We start from the raw sequence: 20,463 nt of genomic DNA on the forward strand, positions 1-20,463 counted from the left end.
GTCTCGGGTCAGTGACAGGACATATGAGAGGGGGCAGAGGTGTGTGAATGCGGGCTGAAATTAGCAACAAGCCGAAGGGCTGGGAACAAAAAGATTAATAATAAATAAATAAAACAGCAGCCACACAATCACACGCAGAGCTTCTCTGATCTCAACACCGACACTTGGCCGGCAACGAAGCATTCCTGCTCCTCACAGCTGGTGAGCTTGTTGGTGGGTGTGGTCAGGTCTGCATCACTGAGGAGACACGTGCCATGGCAACACAGTTACCTAATAGGTTCCATTTCCATGGCAACAGAAGCGAGCTTACTTGCTTTCTCAAGGGTAACTCATCTTCCTCATTCAGTAGTTGCGTGTCTTTGTGCCACGTTTTCACTTAATTCATCGAGTGTCGTTCTGTGTCTCTAGTTCGTCACCCACAAAATAATTTACTCTTTCAACAGTTTAAACACCAGGATTTCACACCAGCAGCTTGAGTCAGTGTGAAAACCTGAAACAGCTCACACATCACAGAAGCCCTTTTAGCTCTGTGTGTACGACGCAGCGTGGCTCCATAAGTGGACTTCAGCTGGCATGACTTTTATTATTAGTGATCTGGACGTGATAAAACACAGGGGGACTCATTTTGGTGCTGTGCTTAATTCATACTTACCGAGTATAATACCACACATCGGTGTTTCCATGGCAACAAAGTGCCAGTCCAATATTCTGCACAACAAAATGATAAAAAAATCTCAAACCACGAGTCATTTCCTGGTGAACCAATCCGGTGTCAAAATTCCTGACAATAAACAGCACAACAGTGACCCCCCCCCATAGCCTAAACTTGCATGAGTCTATAAATACAAGTAAATGAACCCTCGTGTGTTTTGTGCCTCCATTGTCCCAGTAAGTTTAAGTATTCACATGAAAATGTTTCCCCAGATTGGATGAGCTGTGCCCACAGAGTCTTTGGTCTATCTCCCACCTCTGGCCATCCAAGATGAATTTCACGCATGAGGACCTCTCGCCCAGGTGCGAACGGGCACAGGCCGAGTGAGCAACAGATATCATAACCAGCGCTCAATGTTCTGTATTCTTTACTGCCTGACCTACTTCAGCACCAGAAATAGCAACACTCAGGTCTTTGCTTCCAATCCTGTTTTGCTATTTCACTGCTCCTGCCACCAGTCGAGACAAGAGGAGAGAAAAGGAAAAGAGAGGAGAGCGTGACAGTGGAGCGAAGTGATGGGAGGTTCACACATGCCACTTCCTCATCCTTAAAATGAACATTAAAGAGCACAAGATGGTGCTTTCAGACTTCTTCTGTTATGATGGACAATCATTAGTTCCCTGCATGTCCATTATGTTTAACAGGTCATCAGAGGATGGAAGGCGAGTGGCGTGTATGCTTGTAGCACCAGCAATGTTAAAAGTTTCTCTCTCTAGATGGAAGTCTGCACTTGCATTTTAGTATTCATCTGTGGTATTTTTATTCATGCTGATGTAAAAATCTGGAGCAGTGTTCAAAATTTAATGTGAGAATTTTAACTCCAAAGTGTCTCATAATTGCTAGATGGAAACTATGGAAAAACCCCAGCAGGATTCTGATCAGAAGCTCAGATGTGTCTGTCTTTAATCACCGTTTATGACTGGAGTGTATTTATTACATTTTTAAGTGGATTGAACTTGCTCTCATATCATCCCACTGAAGAAAAGTGGTTCCTGTAAATGTGGTAATTTAGCTCCTTTAGAGCCTTGTTCTGGGAATCATCTGTCAGCGATATCCATCTCTCCACACTAATTACTCTTGATGAAGAACCACAGAGCAAAAAGCGGACCTTAAAACTTCTCAGCAGATTAATTTATTACACAGTGGTTTAATTCTGAAGCCTTTGATATTCCCATTACAGATGAATAAGATGGGCGAGGTGGTGAAAGTTGGATATGCGTCTTCATTATTTCTTTAAGCAGTCAGACCAAAAGCGACATCTCGCATTTCAGTCACTTACGCTTACAGAAACCAATGGACCTCTTTCCAGACATGAGATACGTAACATTAATGATGTTTTATCAGTTTGTTACCATGATGGCCTTCAGTCATTCAGACACTGATCTTGTTTGCAGTAATGCTCCACACAGAATCGTTCACCTCAGTCAATTACAGAAGGGTCCATGGTGCAGGTAGTATTTATGATCTCCAATAGGCTGGGAAGTATGATAAAGTATAAGATGAGAACATTACTTTTCTAACATTGAAGTAGGCCTGCTCGATTATAGCAAAAATTATAATTATTTTGACTGAAATTTAGATTTTGATTATTTACGACAATCTTAAATTAACGTTCATATACACGGTGCAAACATTTACAATATAAAAATAAAGAGAAAAACAAACATCTTATGTTGTAGTGAACTTCTACAACCTCCTGCATAATAATTATCTAGTGTGCAGTAGCACGATGCAACGTGTCGCTCAAATAGATGAAGTATTATTTTCCAGTCTGCAAAATAGGTGTGGCGTGAAAGCGCATGAAGACAGTCTAATGTGTCTTATGCTCATAGCATGAGAGTTTGCAGCCCAACAATGAATCCATTTCAGATATGGCTCGCTGTACATTGAATTTATTTTGCTTATGAACACAGTTTTTTTAAAGAAGAAAGAAAACAATCTTTTATATAGCGCCTCTCACGATAAAAAACATGAAGCGCTTCACAAGAACAAATTTTTCAAAAATAAAAAAGATTTTTTTTTAAAGATTGAAAGTTATCATAAAGAAAAAAAATTGTGATTAAAAATGTAAGGAAAGAGAACATGAATAAGAAAGAGGTATTAGTAGCAGAAAAAGCATGGTGATGAAAGTTACCCAAAAACCAGCTTGAACAGATGAGTTTTCAGCTGCTTTTTAAAGGAGACCACCAAGTCCACTGATCTCAGGCTCAGGGGGAGAGAGTTCCAGAGTCTGGGGGCCACAGCAGCAGATGATCTGTCACCTTTGGTCTTTAGCCTGGTGCTGCACAACCAGTAGGCTTTGGTCACTGGACCTCAGGGACCTGCTGGGGGTGTAGGGACTGACAAGATCACCAATGTAAGATGGTGCTTGTCCATGTAAGGCCCTATAGACCAGAACCAGGATCTTGAAATGAACCCTGAAGTTGACTGGCAGCCAGTGAAGCTGGAGGAGAAGCGCGGTGATGTGGGTGTACTTTGACAATATAGTCAGAAGCTCAAGACAAGCATTGTGAACCTCCTGTAGATGGTTCAGGGAGGTTTTGTTCAGAAAAGTGAACAGCAAGTTGCAGTAGTCTAAGCGTGAGGAGATGAAGGTGTGAGTTAGATCGCTAAGAAAGGTTTAAGATTGGTCAGTCAACGTAACGTGGTTACGCTTCACATTAGTACTTAATTCTCTTTCCGGAAGGACAGTCTGTAGCACAGGATGTGTTGTTAGCTAATCCACATGGAATTTAGATGACAAAGTTTTACAGAAAGTAGCTATGGGTCCTCAGAAATATCACTAAATTGTTCGCTAGGCACTTTTGGGAAAAATAACTCACAAAGGGTGAGCAAATAAGTGGATCCTTTTGTTAATCGTTCAAAACCCATATCACATTGGGATTAAAATTTGATTAATCAACCAGCTCTACATTTAGGTTAAATGATCAATCATTGTTTAAAAAAATAACATTAATTATTATTATTATTATTATTATTATTATTATTATTATTATTATTCCCATGGGCTCACCATCGTGGGAGGGGCCAAAGGGGTCGGGTGCAGTGTGTGACAGGTGATAGTCGAGGGAGGGGACCATGGCGGTCTGATCCTCGGCTACAGAAGCTGGCTCTTGGCACATGGAATGTCATCTCTCTGGTGGGGAAGGAGCCTGAGTTGGTGTGTGAGGTTTAGAGGTTCCGACTAGATATAGTCGGACTCACCTCAACGCATGGCTCTGGCTTTGGAACCAGTTTCCTTGAGAGGGGTTGGACTTTCTACCACTCTGGAGTTGCTCCCACTGAGAGGCACAGAGCAAGGGTGGGCGTACTAGTTGCCCCCCATCTTGATGCCTGTACGTTGGGGTTTACCCCAGTGAATGAGAGGGTAGCCTCCCTCCACCTCCATGTGGGGGGATGGGTTCTGACTGTGGTCTGTGCTTATGCACCAAACTACAGTTCAGACTACCCACCCATTTTGGAGACCTTGGAGGGGGTGCTGGAAAGCGCTCCTTTCGGTGATTCCCTCATTCTGCTGGGGGGACTTTAACGCTCAAGTGGGCAACGACAGTGAGACCTGGAGAGGTGTGGTTGGGTACTCTTGGAGTATGGGGTACCAGGCCCTCTGATACGGGCTGTTAGGTCCCTGTATGACCGGTGTCAGAGCTTGGTCCGCATTGCCAACAGTAAGTTGGGCTCGTTCCCAGTGAGAGTTGGACTCCGCCAAGGCTGCCCTTTGTCACCGATTCGGTTCATAACCTATATTGACAGGATTTCTAGGCACAGCAAAGGTGTGGAGGGCATCTGTTTTGGTGGCCTGAGGATCAGGTCTCTGCTTTTTGCAGATGATGTGGTCCTGTTGGCTTCATCAGAACGTGATCTTCAGCTTTCGCTGGAGCGGTTCACAGCCGAGTGTGAAGCAGCTGAGATGAGAATCAGCTCCTCTAAATATGAGACCATGTTCTTGATTCGGAAAAGGCTAGAATGCCTTCTCCAGGTCAGGGATGAGGTCCTGCCTCAAGTGGAGGAGTTTATGTACCTTGGGGTCTTGTTCACGAGTGAGGGAAAACTGGAGCGTGAGATCGATAGGTGGATTGGTGCTGCATCTGCAGTGATGCGGGCGTTGTACCAGTCTGTCGTGGTGAAGAGAGAGCCGAGTCAGAAGGCGAAGCTCTCGATTTACCGGTCGATCAACGATCCTACCCTCACCTATGGTCATGAGCTTTGGGTAGTGACCGAAAGAACGAGATTGCAGATAAAAGCGGCCAAAATGAGTTTTCTCCGAAGAGTGGCTGGGTTCTCCCTTAGAGATACGGTGAGAAGCTTGGTCATTCGGGAGGGGCTCGGAGTAGACCCGCTGCTCCCTAACAGAGAGGAGCCAGTTGAGGTGGCTTGGGCATCTGGTCAGGATGGCTCCTGGATGGCTCCCTGGTGAGGGTTTCCGGGCACGTCCAACCGGGAGGAGACCTAAAGGTAGACTCAGGACACGGTGGAGGGACTATGTCACTCACCTGGCCAGAGAACGCCTTGGGATTCCCCCAGAGGAGCTGGCCCAAGTGGCTGGGGAGAGGGAAGTCTGGGCCTCTCACTTTAGGCTACTGCCCCTGCGACCAGACTCCGGATAAGCGGATGAAAATGGATGGATGGATGGATGGATGGATAATCAACCAGCTCTACATTTAGGTTAAATGAACAATCATTGTTAAAATTTATATAATTATTATTATTATTATTATTATTACTACCACCACCATACTAAATCCCCTCCTTCATTTATCATTCTGGTGAAGTTATGAATTATGCATTAAAGGTAAATACAAAAGAAAACGTGTTTAAAAAGAAGTCCAAGCAGAAGGGCTGATGGACAAGAATGTACAACCTTTCATTGAAGCACAGGGGTGGCTGCACCATGATGCGGTAGTGCTTTACAACAATAACAAAATCAAAAAGATTAGTTTTAAAGGTTTCATTTACTGACAAACTGTGTAAAATTTGTTTTTTCTGAAATGCAAACATTCTGAGTTGCAAGTTGAACATGAAAACTGTCTATGAACCCCTACCATCTGTTTTAGCCACAGCAAAGGAATAAATATAACAGTAGGATCAGAAATAAGAAGTCTCTTCTACGTTATAGAGAATTTCTATTCATGGACTCACCCACCTTACTGGCGACTGTGAAAGCCTGTTGTTGATTTCGTGACAGGGAAAGAGCAGAGTATGTCTTGCTAGTCGAAGCAAACTGCTAGCATTAGCAACTCCACAACATGACAGAACATGTTCAGGCTTGTGTTATTTGTGGAGATGAAATGCCAAAGTTGCATTTTTACTCAATAAAATATGTATTGTGATTTGTTAACAAAGGCGGAAGAGTCGGGTTGCTGTTAGCCAATGAAAGATGATTTTTATTTATTTATTTGAGCAGTTATATTCTTACTCTTACATAGTTCACAACATTACAACAACAGAGCTCAAAAGGTGTAGGCTGAAGCAGGGAAGCTTACGTTCACCTACCCCTCATTCCATATCCAGAATTACAACACACAATTCACAGTTTATGAATCTATGGGAATATTATTAGCATTTAATATACCTTTAAATATATTTATTATTACTTGTATGAATCAGTTTGGGTATTTACCTCACTATCCTGAGGTATGAGTTTATTTATAATTTTCCTTTGTAATAAAACAAATGGACTGAATGAAACCATGGAGCTACTTTTCACATTTCTTTAAAATATTTCGTAACAACAATCATCTTATATGCAGGTGTGCACATAAGTGGTCCGCAGGTGCGCATGCGCTGTCAAAATAAACAATGCGCACCTGAAAAAAAGCTACAGCACGCATTTGCACACCTAAAATTTTGTGGAGGAAGAAAGACATTTCTGGAGCATGTCCAAGAAGCAAGCAATTAAGTAATTATTTTGGTGTTCCTCCAAAAAAACATCAGAGTTGGAACCGCAAAAGAAAAGAGTATTCGCGGAGAAGTGGCTGCAGGAGGTCGGCTGGCTTCAAACAAACAATGAACGCACATAGATGTGGAGCAGATTATGCTGTGAAAATCCCTCCCTGGCTGACAAAAACAGCGCCTTTTACATAGGCACTGAAAACTTCAATCATCCAGCGTTTGATAAACATACTAACAGCAGAGAACATCAGAAAGTTGTCCTCTGCTGTGTGTGAACTGGAGGAAGCCAGTCAGGATAGTGAGGAGGATGATGATGAGAATGATGAGAGTCTGTAGAAATAAAAACGGCATTTGTGCCATTTTAAAAACTTTAGTGCTCTGAAATAGTAATTTTGTTAAGGGCTTTAAAATTCATTTTATTTTATTTTTGTTATCACAAAAGCAGCTGTTTACACATTGTGGTTTACATTCAGACAATTCAGTCATGTTTGAAAATTAGAAGGTTTAAGTTAAGCTGGCAATATGTACCTGTTGTACTTATTGTTTTCAGTCAAAATTAAAATATGTTGCATCATCAACTCGTTACTCTGTTGTGTTCCTATTGTGAGTTGGGTTAAGAATTAAGTGCATTAAAAAAACGTGAGGACCAAGCAACAACCATAGGTTCTCCCCTGAGTGCCAACCCAAAAATATTACGTGCACCCCTGCTTATATGGCTTTTTGAAGTGGAGTGTATTAAAGTAATCATCTAATCCATTCCATACCTTCACATTTTTTCACACTGGTACTTGAGGGTGGTGTGAGTACACTGCACCTTTAAATTAAAAGCTCCCCTCAGATCATATCCACCTTCACTATTACTAAAGAGTATCTGAATAATGCTTGGAAGCTGTGGTTCTTCCTTGCTCTATACAAGATTAGCAGTGATTTTAGGTCCACTAGATCATCGACTTTTTAAAAGTTTTGATTTTATGAAAATTGTATTAGTGTGGTCCCTGAACCCAACATTATGCACAATCCTAACAGCTTTTTAAAAAAAATTCTAAATAATGTTTCCTAATGAGTTCTATATGTGTTTTCCCAGACCTCCACACAGTAACTAATATATGGAAGTGAATAGTACAATCTGAGTAGTGCTTTATGGTCCAAAAGGTATCTACGTTGTCTCATAATAGCAATATTCTTTGCCAATTTCTTTTGTACACTGGAGCATCCAGCTTATTTAGAGCTAGTTTGTTTTTCTTAAACCAATCCTTAAATTTCTCTAATTATGCCACAAGTAGTTGTGGGTCATTGCCTGAGCATAATATTGTGGGGTCATCAGCAAATAAAATAAATTTCAATTGTGGTGATACATTACATAGGTCATTTATAGAACAAATTTGGTCCTAAAACGAAACCTTGGGGGACTCCACAATTTATGTTTCTCAATCATGACCATGTGCTCATCCATCTGTACATATTTCACCCAGTTTGACACGATTCCCCTAAATGCATTTTATTGTCATTTCTGTCAAACTGTAAAATTTGTTGTTCGTGAAATGCAAACAGTCATTCTGAGTTGCAAGTTGAACATGAAAACTGTCTACAATTGGCTGTTTTAGCCACAGTAAAGAAATAAATATGGTCTATTGTGTCAAAGGCACAAAAATCATTTTATTATCCATTTTATTAGTTACCTCCTTGATAAGATCAAACAATGCAAGAGTAGTTGACCTATTGTGTCTGAAACCAAATTGACTATTATTAAGTAAATTAAGTTTTTCAATAAAAGCATTCAGGCGAGTTACAGACAGCTACTGAGGAAGTATAGAGATTGGTTGATAGTTGATGTTTCTCACCACCTTTAAGATTGGAGCTAACCTTTGCAGTTTAACAGATTGGGAAACTCCCCACTTAGAAAATATATATTGCAGATACAGTATGGGTTAAGAGTTTTGCTATTTTGATTATTACTTTTTTTTAATTATAGCCATATCAAGGTCATTACAATGAGTAGACTTTTTATTTTCACAATTAACAATTTCAATAATTTAATTTTCAGTTGTTGCAGTTAGAAATAACGGTTGTACATTAAATCTGTGTTTGTGAAGTCATCATCACTGTCTGATTTAGCCATTTTAGAGGTGACACATTTGCATGTCATGAATATTAATAAGACTCATAAGCCTTCCGTTTTGTGCGCCCGCCCAGCACCACTGACAAACTTCTTCCCCATGAAGAAAAGAATGGTAAAGCTTTTATCCATCTTCCGAACCTGCTTTGTCCACGCAGGGTCGCGGGGGGGCTGGCGCCTATCTCCAGCAGTCAACGGGCAATTAGGCGGGGTACACCCTGGACAGAGAGCCAGTCCATCGCAGGGCAACACAGAGACACACAGGACAAACAACCATGCACACACACACACACCTAAGGACAATTTAGACAGACCAATCAACCTAACAGTCATGTTTTTCGACTGTGGGAGGAAGCCGGAGCACCCGGAGAGAACCCACGCATACACAGGGAGAACATGCAAACTCCATGCAGAAAGATCCCAGGCAGGGAAGCGAACCCAGGACCTTCTCGCTGCAAGGCAACAGCTCTAAACACTGCGCAGCCCGGTAAAGCTTTTATTTTTACTTCCCCCCCCAGAAAACAGCTTTTAATCATTTATACAGCAAATGTACTGGAAAACCGAGTGAGACGTTTAAAGAGACAAACAATGAAAAAAAAAGATGAGTGAAGAGGATACACTTACCTACAATGGCAAGGTTGTGTTCAGAGCCACAAGAAACCTGTATTATAAAAATAGGAGACAAAGAGCTTAAAATACAAAGAATACAAAAATCATGAAAATGGTGATAAACAAGGATTATAATCCTGGATAAGAAACATATATGGAAAACAAAATGGGGGGGGGGGGGAATGCTCCACTAAAAATAAAATATAATCACATTTGCTAAATTAATTGGACCTTAATTTCATTAGGATGCACAATTGCTGTCGACACTAGAGCCAATTTATTCTGTAAATGAGTCAGATTAGTCCCCCTGCTCCATAACAACAAGCGGAAACCACTGCAGATACATAAAGAAGGGTTTACATTTCCTATCAGGGTTTGAACAGCCTCAACAAGGCAGGTTTTAGATGAATTCAGGAAATCAGTAAATAAAAAACACCTACTGATTCTTGGCTTGCTGAACATTATAAGTTGCTCCTCTGGAAATGATTACACGGGTTAGGGTTATAAGTTGCTCCTCTGGAACCCTAACCCTGCTTAAATAGCATTTGAAAGACTAAAATGGGCTCAGAGATTTATAGCCCACTCAGCTAATTCATCTTGCTTCTTGGCTTCGACCCAAACTCAAACACACACACAAGCACAGTGATTAGACTTTGACATAGGCCAGTGCTTCTGCACCGATCTGTCCTCAGTGGAATAGTGATCCAGAACTTGCCCTTGCTCGTCCCTGACATCCACTTTATTGATGATGGTTTTCAAACCATGCACTTGCAGTAAAGAACACGGGTTGACAGCAGCAGTGATGCTCACAAAGAATTACCCTGACAGGAGAAAAGTATTCCCTAGAGAGTGTCTCTGTTTCTGCTGCATAAATAATGACACGATTGTTTGTAGGGCAAGGAGAAACAAAACATTAAGAAGCTTCTTTTCAGGAAGCTTCATGTTTCTCTCCTCACTAAGTATCTTTGGTTGCCTAGCGCCCTCTGCTGGACTGATGAACACATGTCAACAGGGAGAACAATTATTACCTGTAGAAATGTCATTTTCTCAACAGAGGTGACTTAGGCCCTGTCCACACGTAGCCGGGGATCTGCCAAAACATAGATATTTTTCTACGTTTTGGCCTGTCATCCACACGAAAACTGAGTTTTTTCACACGAAAACTGATCTTTTTAAAAACTCCGGCCAAAGTGAAGATCTGCGTTTTCTCCGTTTTGGGTGTCTGCGTGTGGACGGACAAAACCGGAGTTTTAAGGTCCGCAACGTCACTTTCCGCAACAAAAAAATGCTGACATCACGTGTGCGACCTGTGTTTACACTAGCCGACAGCATGGATGCCCTCAGAGCTGCGCTCGCTTTACCAATTGTCCAAGCGCTTTTTGCTTGTTTGTTTTTGCAAGCGGAATTACTGCTCCTTGCGGAAGACCACAGACGAAGGACGAGGTTAAGAACGGGGGAAGTACTGCCGCCTACAGGTCTGGCATGTCCTTAACAACGTATTTATCCGGGTACGTGTGGACAGAGTTTTTTTTTTTAACGAGGTGGTGTGGATGCAAGTTTTTGGAGGGGCGGATATTCGTTTTTTTAAAAACCCGGCTACGTGTGGACTAGGCCTTATTGTGTCTTACCTGTGTTGCTCCATGAAGGACTTTAACCTCTTCAGGAAAGCAAGCCTCACTGGCTTTGTGGCCACCTTCTGATACAGAATCAGCTGAGTGCTGCTCTGTTTTCTGGTTGATTGAGGCTCTTCGGCCCAGTTGTCCATAATCTCCTCTACCCCATGTGAATACTCGACCACTCTCTAGAACCAATTCAGAAAGAGACACTATGTTTTAAACAATTACATCTAAACAAAGAAGCATCTCAAACATACACGGTACAGTTGCACCTGTGTACCTGTTTGAGCGACCACATGAGTCCAGCCACTCCAAACACTTATAACTTTCTCTCCATTAAACAGTGATGGCTTCAGGAGAGTGGGAGAGGGCAGAAAGGGTTCTGATGTGGTTAGCTGGCCATGCTTGTTGCTTCCCCACATAAATAAATCGCCTTCTCCTGCAAAAAGAAATAAATATTTCTTTCCAGCAAACCAATAATCAAGAGTGAGCCAACTACAACACAGACCAGACTAAACATATGAGCATTAAAATTATACCACATTTATGCTTCTCTTATCTGCTATATTTGGACCAGACTCTGTTCTGAAGCCTTTGTGCGGTTTAACGCATTTGTTTAGTTTGTGTTTGTTTGTTTTACCTGTAAGGCACACACAGTGAGTTGAGCCTGCTACTACAGAGTGTGGTGTCCTCTGACTGAGACCTGCACACCACAAACACACCTTTCAATCACCAGTGGAAAAACAAACAGCCTCATTGTGTCACTGTTATTTCTGCTCCAGTACGCCTTACCTGGAACTAGACAAGGAACCTTAGCACACAGATATGATGGGACAGGGCGTGGACTGAGTGTTCTTTTAGCATGACTAAAAAGGCCAGTTCCCCATTGATACACAGAGCCTGAGTCTGGAAATTAAACAGGGAGAAATAATTTATTAATTAGCTGCTAAATAGAAAAAAAGGAGAGGATGTGATAATGTATGATGTTATCTTACCACAAACTACAAGAGAGTGTCTAAGTCCTGCTGCAACACTCAGTACTGGTTCCTTTAGTGTCTGAGAAGAAACAAAAGTGAGGTGACCACATTTAAAACACATAAAAAAAGTAAAAAAGTGTTACTTTAAAAACAAATAAACTACATGCATTTACCTCAACAGCCAGAAAATCAGCAGTCTGCTTGATTTTTTCTCCAACACCCAACTGTCCAAATGCATTAGAGCCACATGCAAGTAGCTGACCACAATCTGCCAGTGTTACAATAAAAATGTGTTTAGATGATTAAAATAAAGTATATTCAACTTTTAAATAAAATACTTGTGACATGACTGTGATATTCTGATTATGTTCATTTATAAAGCCTATAGGTGTGCAGAAGATGTAGGAAATCAGAGCAAAACAGATCTGTCATTAGACAATTAAAAATTAAAAGAAAAAAAAACTCGTATGATCCCCATAGGAACAACTACAGTAACCACCTGCTGAAACCTCATTTATAAAACAATCATGAATATCTTTTTATATAAATTTTGTCACAACTGTAAAAACCTGTCCAGGGGTCTCATTTATCAAACATTGCATAGAATCCTTACTAAAACCGTACTTAAGTTCAGCAAAAAAAATGTACTTACGCCAAGTAGGTTTGTGATCTATCAAACATGGAGTACGTACAGCTGCACGCAATCTCCGCTTCATAAATCGGAGACTAACGAGAATGTTTCTCAGCTGCATTTTAGTCACATCCTGCCCTCACCACGCCCACTTACTGCCATAAATAGTCAATGCAAAGTGCCTTGTGGATCTCATGCACATACATAAGCCAGCTGTTGCAGCGCTCTGCCAATGACGATGGCGACCGTAGATCAAGGCAGATCAAGGAAGCACAATTTCACAGAAGCAGAAATTCAGGTACCTGTGGCTGAGGTGGAGGAATGAAAGGAAGTGCTTTTGCAAAACAAATAATGAAAATCCACGGAGTGGCACAGCTTTGCTGAAGCCGTCAATGCTGAGTTCTTCAGAGAGATCTGTGGCGGATATAAAAAAAATGGTCCAACCGGGATTCGATCCCAAGACTCACAGGTGAAAGTCACGCGCGCTAACCAGTCACCCAAACGGAGATCTCCCCTGTACAAATAGCCAGGGCGCATGATCAATCGGGTCACAGTGACAGGACACACACTGTCAAAGACGCATGACATTCTGTCTCAATCTGTCCCCCTGCTGATATTCTGCATTCCGTATTCTGCGCTTCAGGCTGTATGTGTGTGTGTGTGTGTGTGTGTGTGTGTGTGTGTGTGTGTGTGTGTGTGTGTGTGTGTGTGTGTGTGTGTGCGTGTGTGTGCGTGTGTGTGCACGCACGCGTGTGTGTGTGTGCGTGTGAGGGGTCTTGTTCTGTGTGAAAACGAAGCAGTATAAGTGATAATGCTGCAGGATTTCATAATTGTATCCTTCTCAGCAGCAGCACTGCAGGTGCTCTCCATGTCCAAAGTGTGCGTAAGCAAGGTCCTTAGTCAACTTAAAGTTGCACAAATTTTTCCGCTAAATTTTCTTTCATAAATCCCAAAGTTTGCGTGGAAAGTTGCTTACGCAGTTTTCCGACCATGTTTTGTGCATAAGCAAGCTTGATAAATGAGGCCCCTGATGTTTTCTATAAACCCTTATATCAAGCCCAGCAATTAATAATATCTTTATGAGTGAAATCATTCATTTTAGCAGAAGCAGCTATAACATCAGTCCCTATATTGTTCAAGCATATGTTAAACGTGTGTTTTTGTAAGTGAGGCCTGGTAAATGATGACAAGTGCTCACCAGTGAGGAGAAGAGAAAAATCCCAACCACAGGAAACACTTCTGACCCTCTGGTTTAAAATGGGGCACAGCTGAAAAGCTGAGGTGTCAGCGTTGTGGCCAAGTCCCAGCTGGCCTTTGTTATTCTGTCCGCACACAAACAACTCACCGCTCTCTGTCCAACACAAGATGCACCAAAAAGCCATTGTTTAAAAACATATAAGTAACACAAATAACTATGAACATTTTATTTAAAAAATTGCTTAGATTATTAACTGGGATGACAGATATGTGCACTTTGAACTATAAGAATAGATCTATTTGAAGAAACTGCAAAAAAATGCAATGTGTGATTTAAAAAATCTTGTGTTTTGCAATTATTTCCACCAAATCAAACCATATCTTCTATTATTACATTTGATTTATCCAGCTAATATGACTTACGTAGTCGTGAAAAGAAAAAATAGATAACCTGAAGAGTTAAAATGTTTATTAAAAGCAAAGAGATACCAGTGATGACCACGGAGTGCCCCCCTCCACCACTCAGAGTCCGGACTGCTCGGTTCTGTAGAACTGAGCTGTCAGACAGCCGGGGGACACGCATGTCCTCCACATGTCCCTGTCCCAGCTGTCCGTAGCTATTAGCCCCCTAACAAAAACGACACGTACTTATTACACACAGGAGACAAACAGCCAGTCTGAGGGTTTCAGCTGTAATTCATACATTTTAGCATCAGCTAGTTAAGCTAAAGTTAGCAAAAGAGCTACAGTAAATTCAGAATAATTGCACAACTTTGCATGAAGTCAGAGTTTAATATATTATAACCAGATGGCAGGAAAAACATCAGTTATACGGTTTAAAAATACAGGCAACAAACTTACCCAAGTATGTAAACAAAACTCACGCCGTGTTTCCATGGAACACCAAGTGAAGGAAACGGGTATTATTTGCGACACTGTCGTAAAGCCCTTCACAACAAGCCTTCACACGCGTGATTGAAAGCACTTCAGTAAATAAAATGTCTAGTTTTCTGCTGTAAAAATGGATTGTTTGGGTTTTAAGGGGTGCAAACCACATATTAATGAGAAAAAAAATTTTTTGCACATGTGCAAAATAACATGCACCTGTTTTGTGTGTAGTATATTCGCCCCTCTATTTCCTAGAAAGAAAAAAAAAATGTTTTCTTCCTTGTAGAAAAGGAGGCAACTGGACTTATTTTCATAAATTTTACAGGAAATCCAGTTGACTTTATTAACTGGGATTATTTTCCAAATAGACATGCTTTTGTTTTGGTATGATACAAAAAGCCAAAATGTTAATAGCTCAGCAATACTTAGACTGCTTTACAAGGTTTTTGTTATTCCGTTTCTCATAAAAATACAAATATCTATGTTAAATTTGCATGTTGGTCAGCAGGTTTCTCAAGTCACTTTAAGAATTTTTAAGTTAACTCTTTATTGTCTTGTTTTCATTATGGGGGGAATGATGCTGGAGGTAAACTGAAGCACACAGAGACAAACTACTAGGGAGTTATCAATAAATTTGTTATGAACAGTAATACAGATCTCAAGGATGGCATGAAACCAATATGATGGCTGTTGCTCTGATTTCTGTTTCAAGTTTTGTTATATGGTAAACAATTTGAATCATATATACTACAGATTTAAACAAGTTATTTTAAGACACAAAGTGATTTTTATTATTATTTTTAGTTTGATGCACAATCTATTTCTAACGAATATATTTTACAGTAGAAAAATAACATTTTAATACACTGAACACTACGGTTACATCCACTAGATGAAAAGATAAAAGCATCACTGTAGAGTCAACCAAACATAGAAAAGGTCAAGTCTGCCATAATCAATCATGAAAGTATTCTTATAACACTGGCTAGTTTAAGCTTTCATAATTTCCTTTAACAGCGCACAAGGACCAGGCTATGTACACCAAGAGAATACAAACATTTTATCGATGACATGAAAGAGAGAATAATTAAATTACAAAAATGAAAGAAAACCACATGATCAAACACAGCAACAGAGTTAACAGGAAGAATGAGTGTTTGTAACAGCAGGGAGGGGTATTGGCTGAGGGATGGTGAAAGCATGTTGGTTGTTTGCAACACAGAATCCAGAATAATCCAAGATGGAAGCAAAAGTAGTGCCTCAGCCTCAGATTAAGCAGCTCTTTGGGTCTGTTGGGTGTGCTGACATCAAAAGCAAAGCATACCACACAGCTGTTAATATCATGAGCTGTATAACGAAGACATCCGGACATTTAGTCAAATGGCTGTGAACATTCATTACTGCAAAATAATAATAATAAAAAAAAAATGACAGAAGTGACATCTCTACACCAAAGCTGAGGACCACAGGATGAGCCTGAACACCTGATTTTGACTGAACTGTGGGGCGTCAGACGCCCAGCTGCTTGTTGAGCCGATTGAGAGCATCTCCCACGATGTCGAGCTCGTGTCGGAGCTCCTCCACCACACTGTTGATGCTGGGGGTGTCTTTTAGCACATCCACACTCTGGGTGTAGGGGTTGTATCGAACTGTGAAGGGGCGCTTGATGGTCTTGGCAAACTCCCTAGAAAAATGAGAACTATTAGATGTTTTACTAACGTGAAATTCGCGTTCTGGAGATTGTTTATGCTAATTCTACTGTTATTTATTTTAGATCAACACAAAATCACACCTCATTTTAACTTTGGCTTCCTCAAAACTGTCTGACACAAAGTAGACATCCTGGAATGTTGTAATGATGCATTCCTGCTTGCATGTAACTTTTGGATCAAAAGGCATTATTCTTGCATTACCAGAGAGAGCATGCTGCAAGACAAAAACATGACAGACATGGTTCACAAAGGCAACACAGCTGCACACTTTCTGATCATTTTTACAAGAAAGGGTTACAATATTAGATTTACAATTTCAGAACTAGAAAATGCATCTCGGTGATCACTGGTTTTACCTTCAGCTCGCTGATGGATGACAGCAGGCCAGCTCCGTAAGCTCGCAGCCTCCCTTCTTGTTTGCATAATCCAAACTCCACAGTGAAGAAATAGCACTGCAACACAAATTTGAACAAATACAAGCAGTTAAAACAACTACTGTGTTAATGGCATTTTATTAGTCTGAAACTGTGACACTCACAGTGGCCAGTTTCTGAACCGAGTCATCCGAGGCTCCTAATGAAGCAAGGCCAATCTCTTGAGAGAACTGGGCAAAACTTGGTTCTGCCAGAAGTGGGACATGACCTAGCAGCTCATGGCATGTGTCCCTTTTAAAGAAGAAGGACAGAATAGTTAGCTTAACATGACTGTATTGAAACAAACATACATCTAGATCAAACAGTGAATCTCACTCACGGTTCTGGGGTGTATAATGGGTCGGTGCTGTGCCGGACGTACTGGGTGCAGTGGAAAACACGGAAGGCCAAACCAGCAAGGAAGTCACGAGGGGACAGGTAACCTGCCACTGGTCTGATGGTGAATCCACTTCGCTCTGAAAAGACATTTACAATTCAAGAGTATTCAACAGTAAAGATAAATAATTCAATCTGGAAATGAAACCCCACCTTTTAGGAAGCGTGAGACATCTTCAAGTTGAGGGATGTTGTCCTCACGACATTCACAGAATTTGGACAGCAGAGGCAGATTCTTCAAGTACTCCCGGCAGGCGTGAGTGGGATACAACTTGTTGAGCTCTCTGTACACAACACCCCAAGTCTTCACTTCCTCCTGTGTGAACTCGATGCGAGGGATGGGATCTCCACTGGGAAAAAAAAAAATGTTTTTTTTCTTTAAAAATTAAGTAGTGAGCAGAAAATACGTTGCACATTTTCTAAACTAATACTTAAAAATGCAGAAACATACTGTTTGTAGGCCATTGCTAGATCAGCAAAATACTTTCGTCTTTTCCTGTAGACATTGTCTTTGAAACCCTGATAAAAATGAACAAACACATATGCAAGTGAGTCTTTTTTTTTTAAATTAAGTAAATCATCAGTCAAATATTTACCGGATGGTCTGCATCCAGCTCCGATCCGTACATCAGTACACGATTAGCACATTTGTCCAAGTCTGAGATTTTCTTTGGGAACCAAGGAACATCATACATGTCTGAAAAAAATCATAAAAAGTTGTTTTCTGTTACTAAGATCTTCATTTTATTTAAAACATCATTTGAAGTTTTGATTTCCTGTTGTCTCACCTTCCTCGTGTAGACAGGAATTATCTGGAGGGTCCATGTCCACCACATTCACATGCTTCCGGAGCAGGTGGATGATCTCATTCAGTTGTTCGTGGTTGCTGTCACAGTCCACGAAAATTTCAAACTCAGAGTTGCGTCTTTTGGATTTTCTGGACTCAATGTGCACAAGGTTGACATGATTTTCCTGCAAAATTCAAAAAGCTGTTTGATCACCGAACATGGCAGCAATACAAACAAAAACCTCACACAGACACAGAATTTAACAAAAATAAGAAAATGTTAACAATTTGATCGTACTTGGAAAAGTTTGAGTGCCTTCACAAGTCCTCCCACTTCATTCTTCAGGGAGAAGATGATCGTTGCTCTTTCTTTCTCTGATGTGTTCTTCTTCTCTGTGTTTTCCTCAATTTTTGTGAAGGTCGATTTGTTTATCTAGGGGGAGAAAATCAGAGATTGTTGCCCCTGAATCATCACATTCACACCATGCCTTCCTGAACCAAAGCTTAGTGCACATAATGACGTGCATGAACAACTTATAATCACTTAAGAGCATCTAGAGATCCAGAAATCCTTTGAACATCTTGTCTTACGTGCGCATCTCTCACATCGGGGGGTGAGTAATGAGAGTAAGAGTCAAACTTTGAAAAAAGGAAAATATTTGTTTTGGTGTTTTGGAGCAGTAAAAGTGAAGGTTTTGTTGTTGTGTATATGCAAATGAAGCTACGGATCTTGTAGCTCATCAGGTTTCAGCACCAAGGACAGCGCTCACGCCAGGGAAGGGAAATTCATCTAATCCCAAATCTGGGAGCAAATAAAACATAAACAACAGCAGCATCAAGAAAAGTATCTATTTTGGTCCGACTTGGACACTTAACTGTTAAGAGAAAACACGAATATTTAATCTCACAGTTAGAAATATTAAAGATCAACTCCAAATATTGTGTTAAATTAGTTTGCTACCGTCCTACCATGTTTTGCCCTTTTAACATCGCGTAGACGGCGCGGCAGAGCAGTTTTCGGTGAACCATGGTCGGTAATGTCCCTGAAAGCATGGAGACTGGATCAGGACGCTCCCTGGGGTCAAACTCTTCGCGTCTCGGTATAACGAAGATGAACTTGTCTGTCTCAAAGAATCGCCTTATAGCAATCTCATTTAGAGAGCGGGGAAGCCTATTATTAGCTCGACTCAGACTTTTAATTACCATGACAAACACGTTCAGATCAGCGAAGATGCTAACGCAGTTGTACACACACACACACACACGCACACACACACACACACACACACACACACACACACACACATATATATATATATATATATATATATATATATATATATATATATATATATATATATATATATATATATATATATATAAAACGTGTGTGTTGTGAGTGTGCGTGTGCACGTGTGCGAGTGTGTGTGTAATAGGAGAACAAAGTGCAGACTTAATGTATTTTTCTCACGAAAACGTAACTGAAAAAAAATTGCATGAACAAAATTTGAATCTCTGAAAGCACACGTGCACTTATCCACATCTGATGTGGTGTTTTTCTACAGTAACAGATTTTAATTTGAAGCACTTCTAAATCTCAGTCCTATTATCTTCATCCTCCGTGAGCCATCGTCCCCTCCACGTGCCAACCGGAGACATCAGACACTGCAGGCTGATCGGTTTATCTTTTATCTCCTCTCTCCATCCCAGACAGGAAATATCGAGTCTTTCATCACATCAAATTTGAAAAAAAAAAAAAAAATAACCAGCATAATACTTTTAAGGTAAATTGCACTATATCACAGCTTCAATTAATGTGTAGGTAATCACGACAAAGTGGGAGTTTATAAGATCGCAATCTCCCCCTAGTTACTCGAATAATCTAGTAAATAAAAGACCCTGCTCCACATTTGTGTCAGAATAAGATCCGTTTTTAGTTGAGCTTACCTCATTGTTCAGTAGTTTATCCTCAAAGCCAATGTTCATGGAGTCAAAAGATCTTCCTCTACTGCAGCGTGGCCCTTCCTGTTTATTTGAGTACATGCTAAACTGCTCCACTTTCTCAAGAGTTTTTAATCTACTTCCTGGATTGTCTAAAGCTTCTACCTTAAAGGGGGCACTTCTACCCCGAGAAGCTGCGGGCTTTGCTATTTATCCACACAGGGAAACAGGCGGGGGCCATAATCTGCGCCACAGCAGCAAATGAAAAAAGAGCAGCACCTCCCACGTCATTATAAAAAAATATGCTTTTCCCTCAGATAAAAGAGCTTCATTGGGGTAACAGCATATTAGGAAAATAATAAAGTGTGCACGTAAATATGGCGGGTTTATGATTTTTATATATTTTTAAACTGATGCTTTTACTTAAAGAAAATATTTATTTAATCCAAAATATTGTGTTCATTTGATATTTTTCTGTTTTAATTGTGTGCTCGGGTTTTTTTCATTGCACAAGCAGAAAATTATTGTTACCTTTAGACTGAAGAAAGGGTCAGATTTAAGAGGATTCAAGTGTTTTAA

General features: G+C 40.6%; 3 protein-coding genes across 6 annotated transcripts in view; 1 reads left to right on the forward strand and 2 right to left on the reverse strand.

The window, feature by feature from the left end:
- The window catches only part of kcnc1b (potassium voltage-gated channel, Shaw-related subfamily, member 1b), a 15,440-nt gene extending 14,277 nt beyond the window's left edge, over window positions 1-1,163 (forward strand). Inside the window, exon 4 of one of the 2 annotated variants that reach the window (XM_054732991.2) lies at window positions 925-1,023. In XM_054732991.2, the coding sequence (XP_054588966.1) occupies window positions 925-986 (62 nt within the window). In that variant the 3' untranslated portion in view covers window positions 987-1,023. Of the gene's footprint in view, window positions 1-924 lie in introns of both variants that reach the window. The other variant, XM_015964276.3, reaches the window with a different exon arrangement.
- sergef (secretion regulating guanine nucleotide exchange factor) overlaps window positions 1-14,720 on the reverse strand; it is a 15,610-nt gene extending 890 nt beyond the window's left edge. The window contains exons 1-11 of one of the 3 annotated variants that reach the window (XM_015964280.3): window positions 14,609-14,719; window positions 14,237-14,375; window positions 13,749-13,901; window positions 12,093-12,187; window positions 11,938-11,998; window positions 11,735-11,848; window positions 11,583-11,645; window positions 11,223-11,381; window positions 10,955-11,127; window positions 9,342-9,378; window positions 653-708 (exon numbers count right to left, since the gene is read on the reverse strand). In XM_015964280.3, the coding sequence (XP_015819766.1) occupies window positions 653-708; window positions 9,342-9,378; window positions 10,955-11,127; window positions 11,223-11,381; window positions 11,583-11,645; window positions 11,735-11,848; window positions 11,938-11,998; window positions 12,093-12,187; window positions 13,749-13,901; window positions 14,237-14,375; window positions 14,609-14,644 (1,086 nt within the window). In that variant the 5' untranslated portion in view covers window positions 14,645-14,719. Of the gene's footprint in view, window positions 1-652; window positions 709-6,717; window positions 6,932-9,341; window positions 9,379-10,954; window positions 11,128-11,222; window positions 11,382-11,582; window positions 11,646-11,734; window positions 11,849-11,937; window positions 11,999-12,092; window positions 12,188-13,748; window positions 13,902-14,236; window positions 14,376-14,608 lie in introns of those variants that run through there. The other 2 variants (XM_054732992.2, XM_015964279.3) reach the window with 2 other exon arrangements.
- A 1,273-nt stretch (window positions 14,721-15,993) lies between these two features.
- Window positions 15,994-20,086, reverse strand: tph1a (tryptophan hydroxylase 1 (tryptophan 5-monooxygenase) a). Its single transcript, XM_015964278.3, has 11 exons — window positions 19,891-20,086; window positions 18,242-18,376; window positions 17,945-18,128; window positions 17,753-17,853; window positions 17,608-17,675; window positions 17,310-17,506; window positions 17,101-17,236; window positions 16,886-17,012; window positions 16,704-16,799; window positions 16,428-16,561; window positions 15,994-16,319 (listed from the first exon to the last, which is right to left on the reverse strand). The coding sequence occupies exons 1-11, from the start codon at window positions 19,984-19,986 to the stop codon at window positions 16,145-16,147; spliced, it is 1,449 nt and encodes a 482-aa protein (XP_015819764.1). The 5' UTR covers window positions 19,987-20,086; the 3' UTR covers window positions 15,994-16,144.
- Window positions 20,087-20,463: the final 377 nt, after the last annotated feature.

This window comes from Nothobranchius furzeri, chromosome 4, assembly GCF_043380555.1.
Source record: "Nothobranchius furzeri strain GRZ-AD chromosome 4, NfurGRZ-RIMD1, whole genome shotgun sequence".
Taxonomy (NCBI): Eukaryota; Metazoa; Chordata; class Actinopteri; order Cyprinodontiformes; family Nothobranchiidae; genus Nothobranchius; species Nothobranchius furzeri.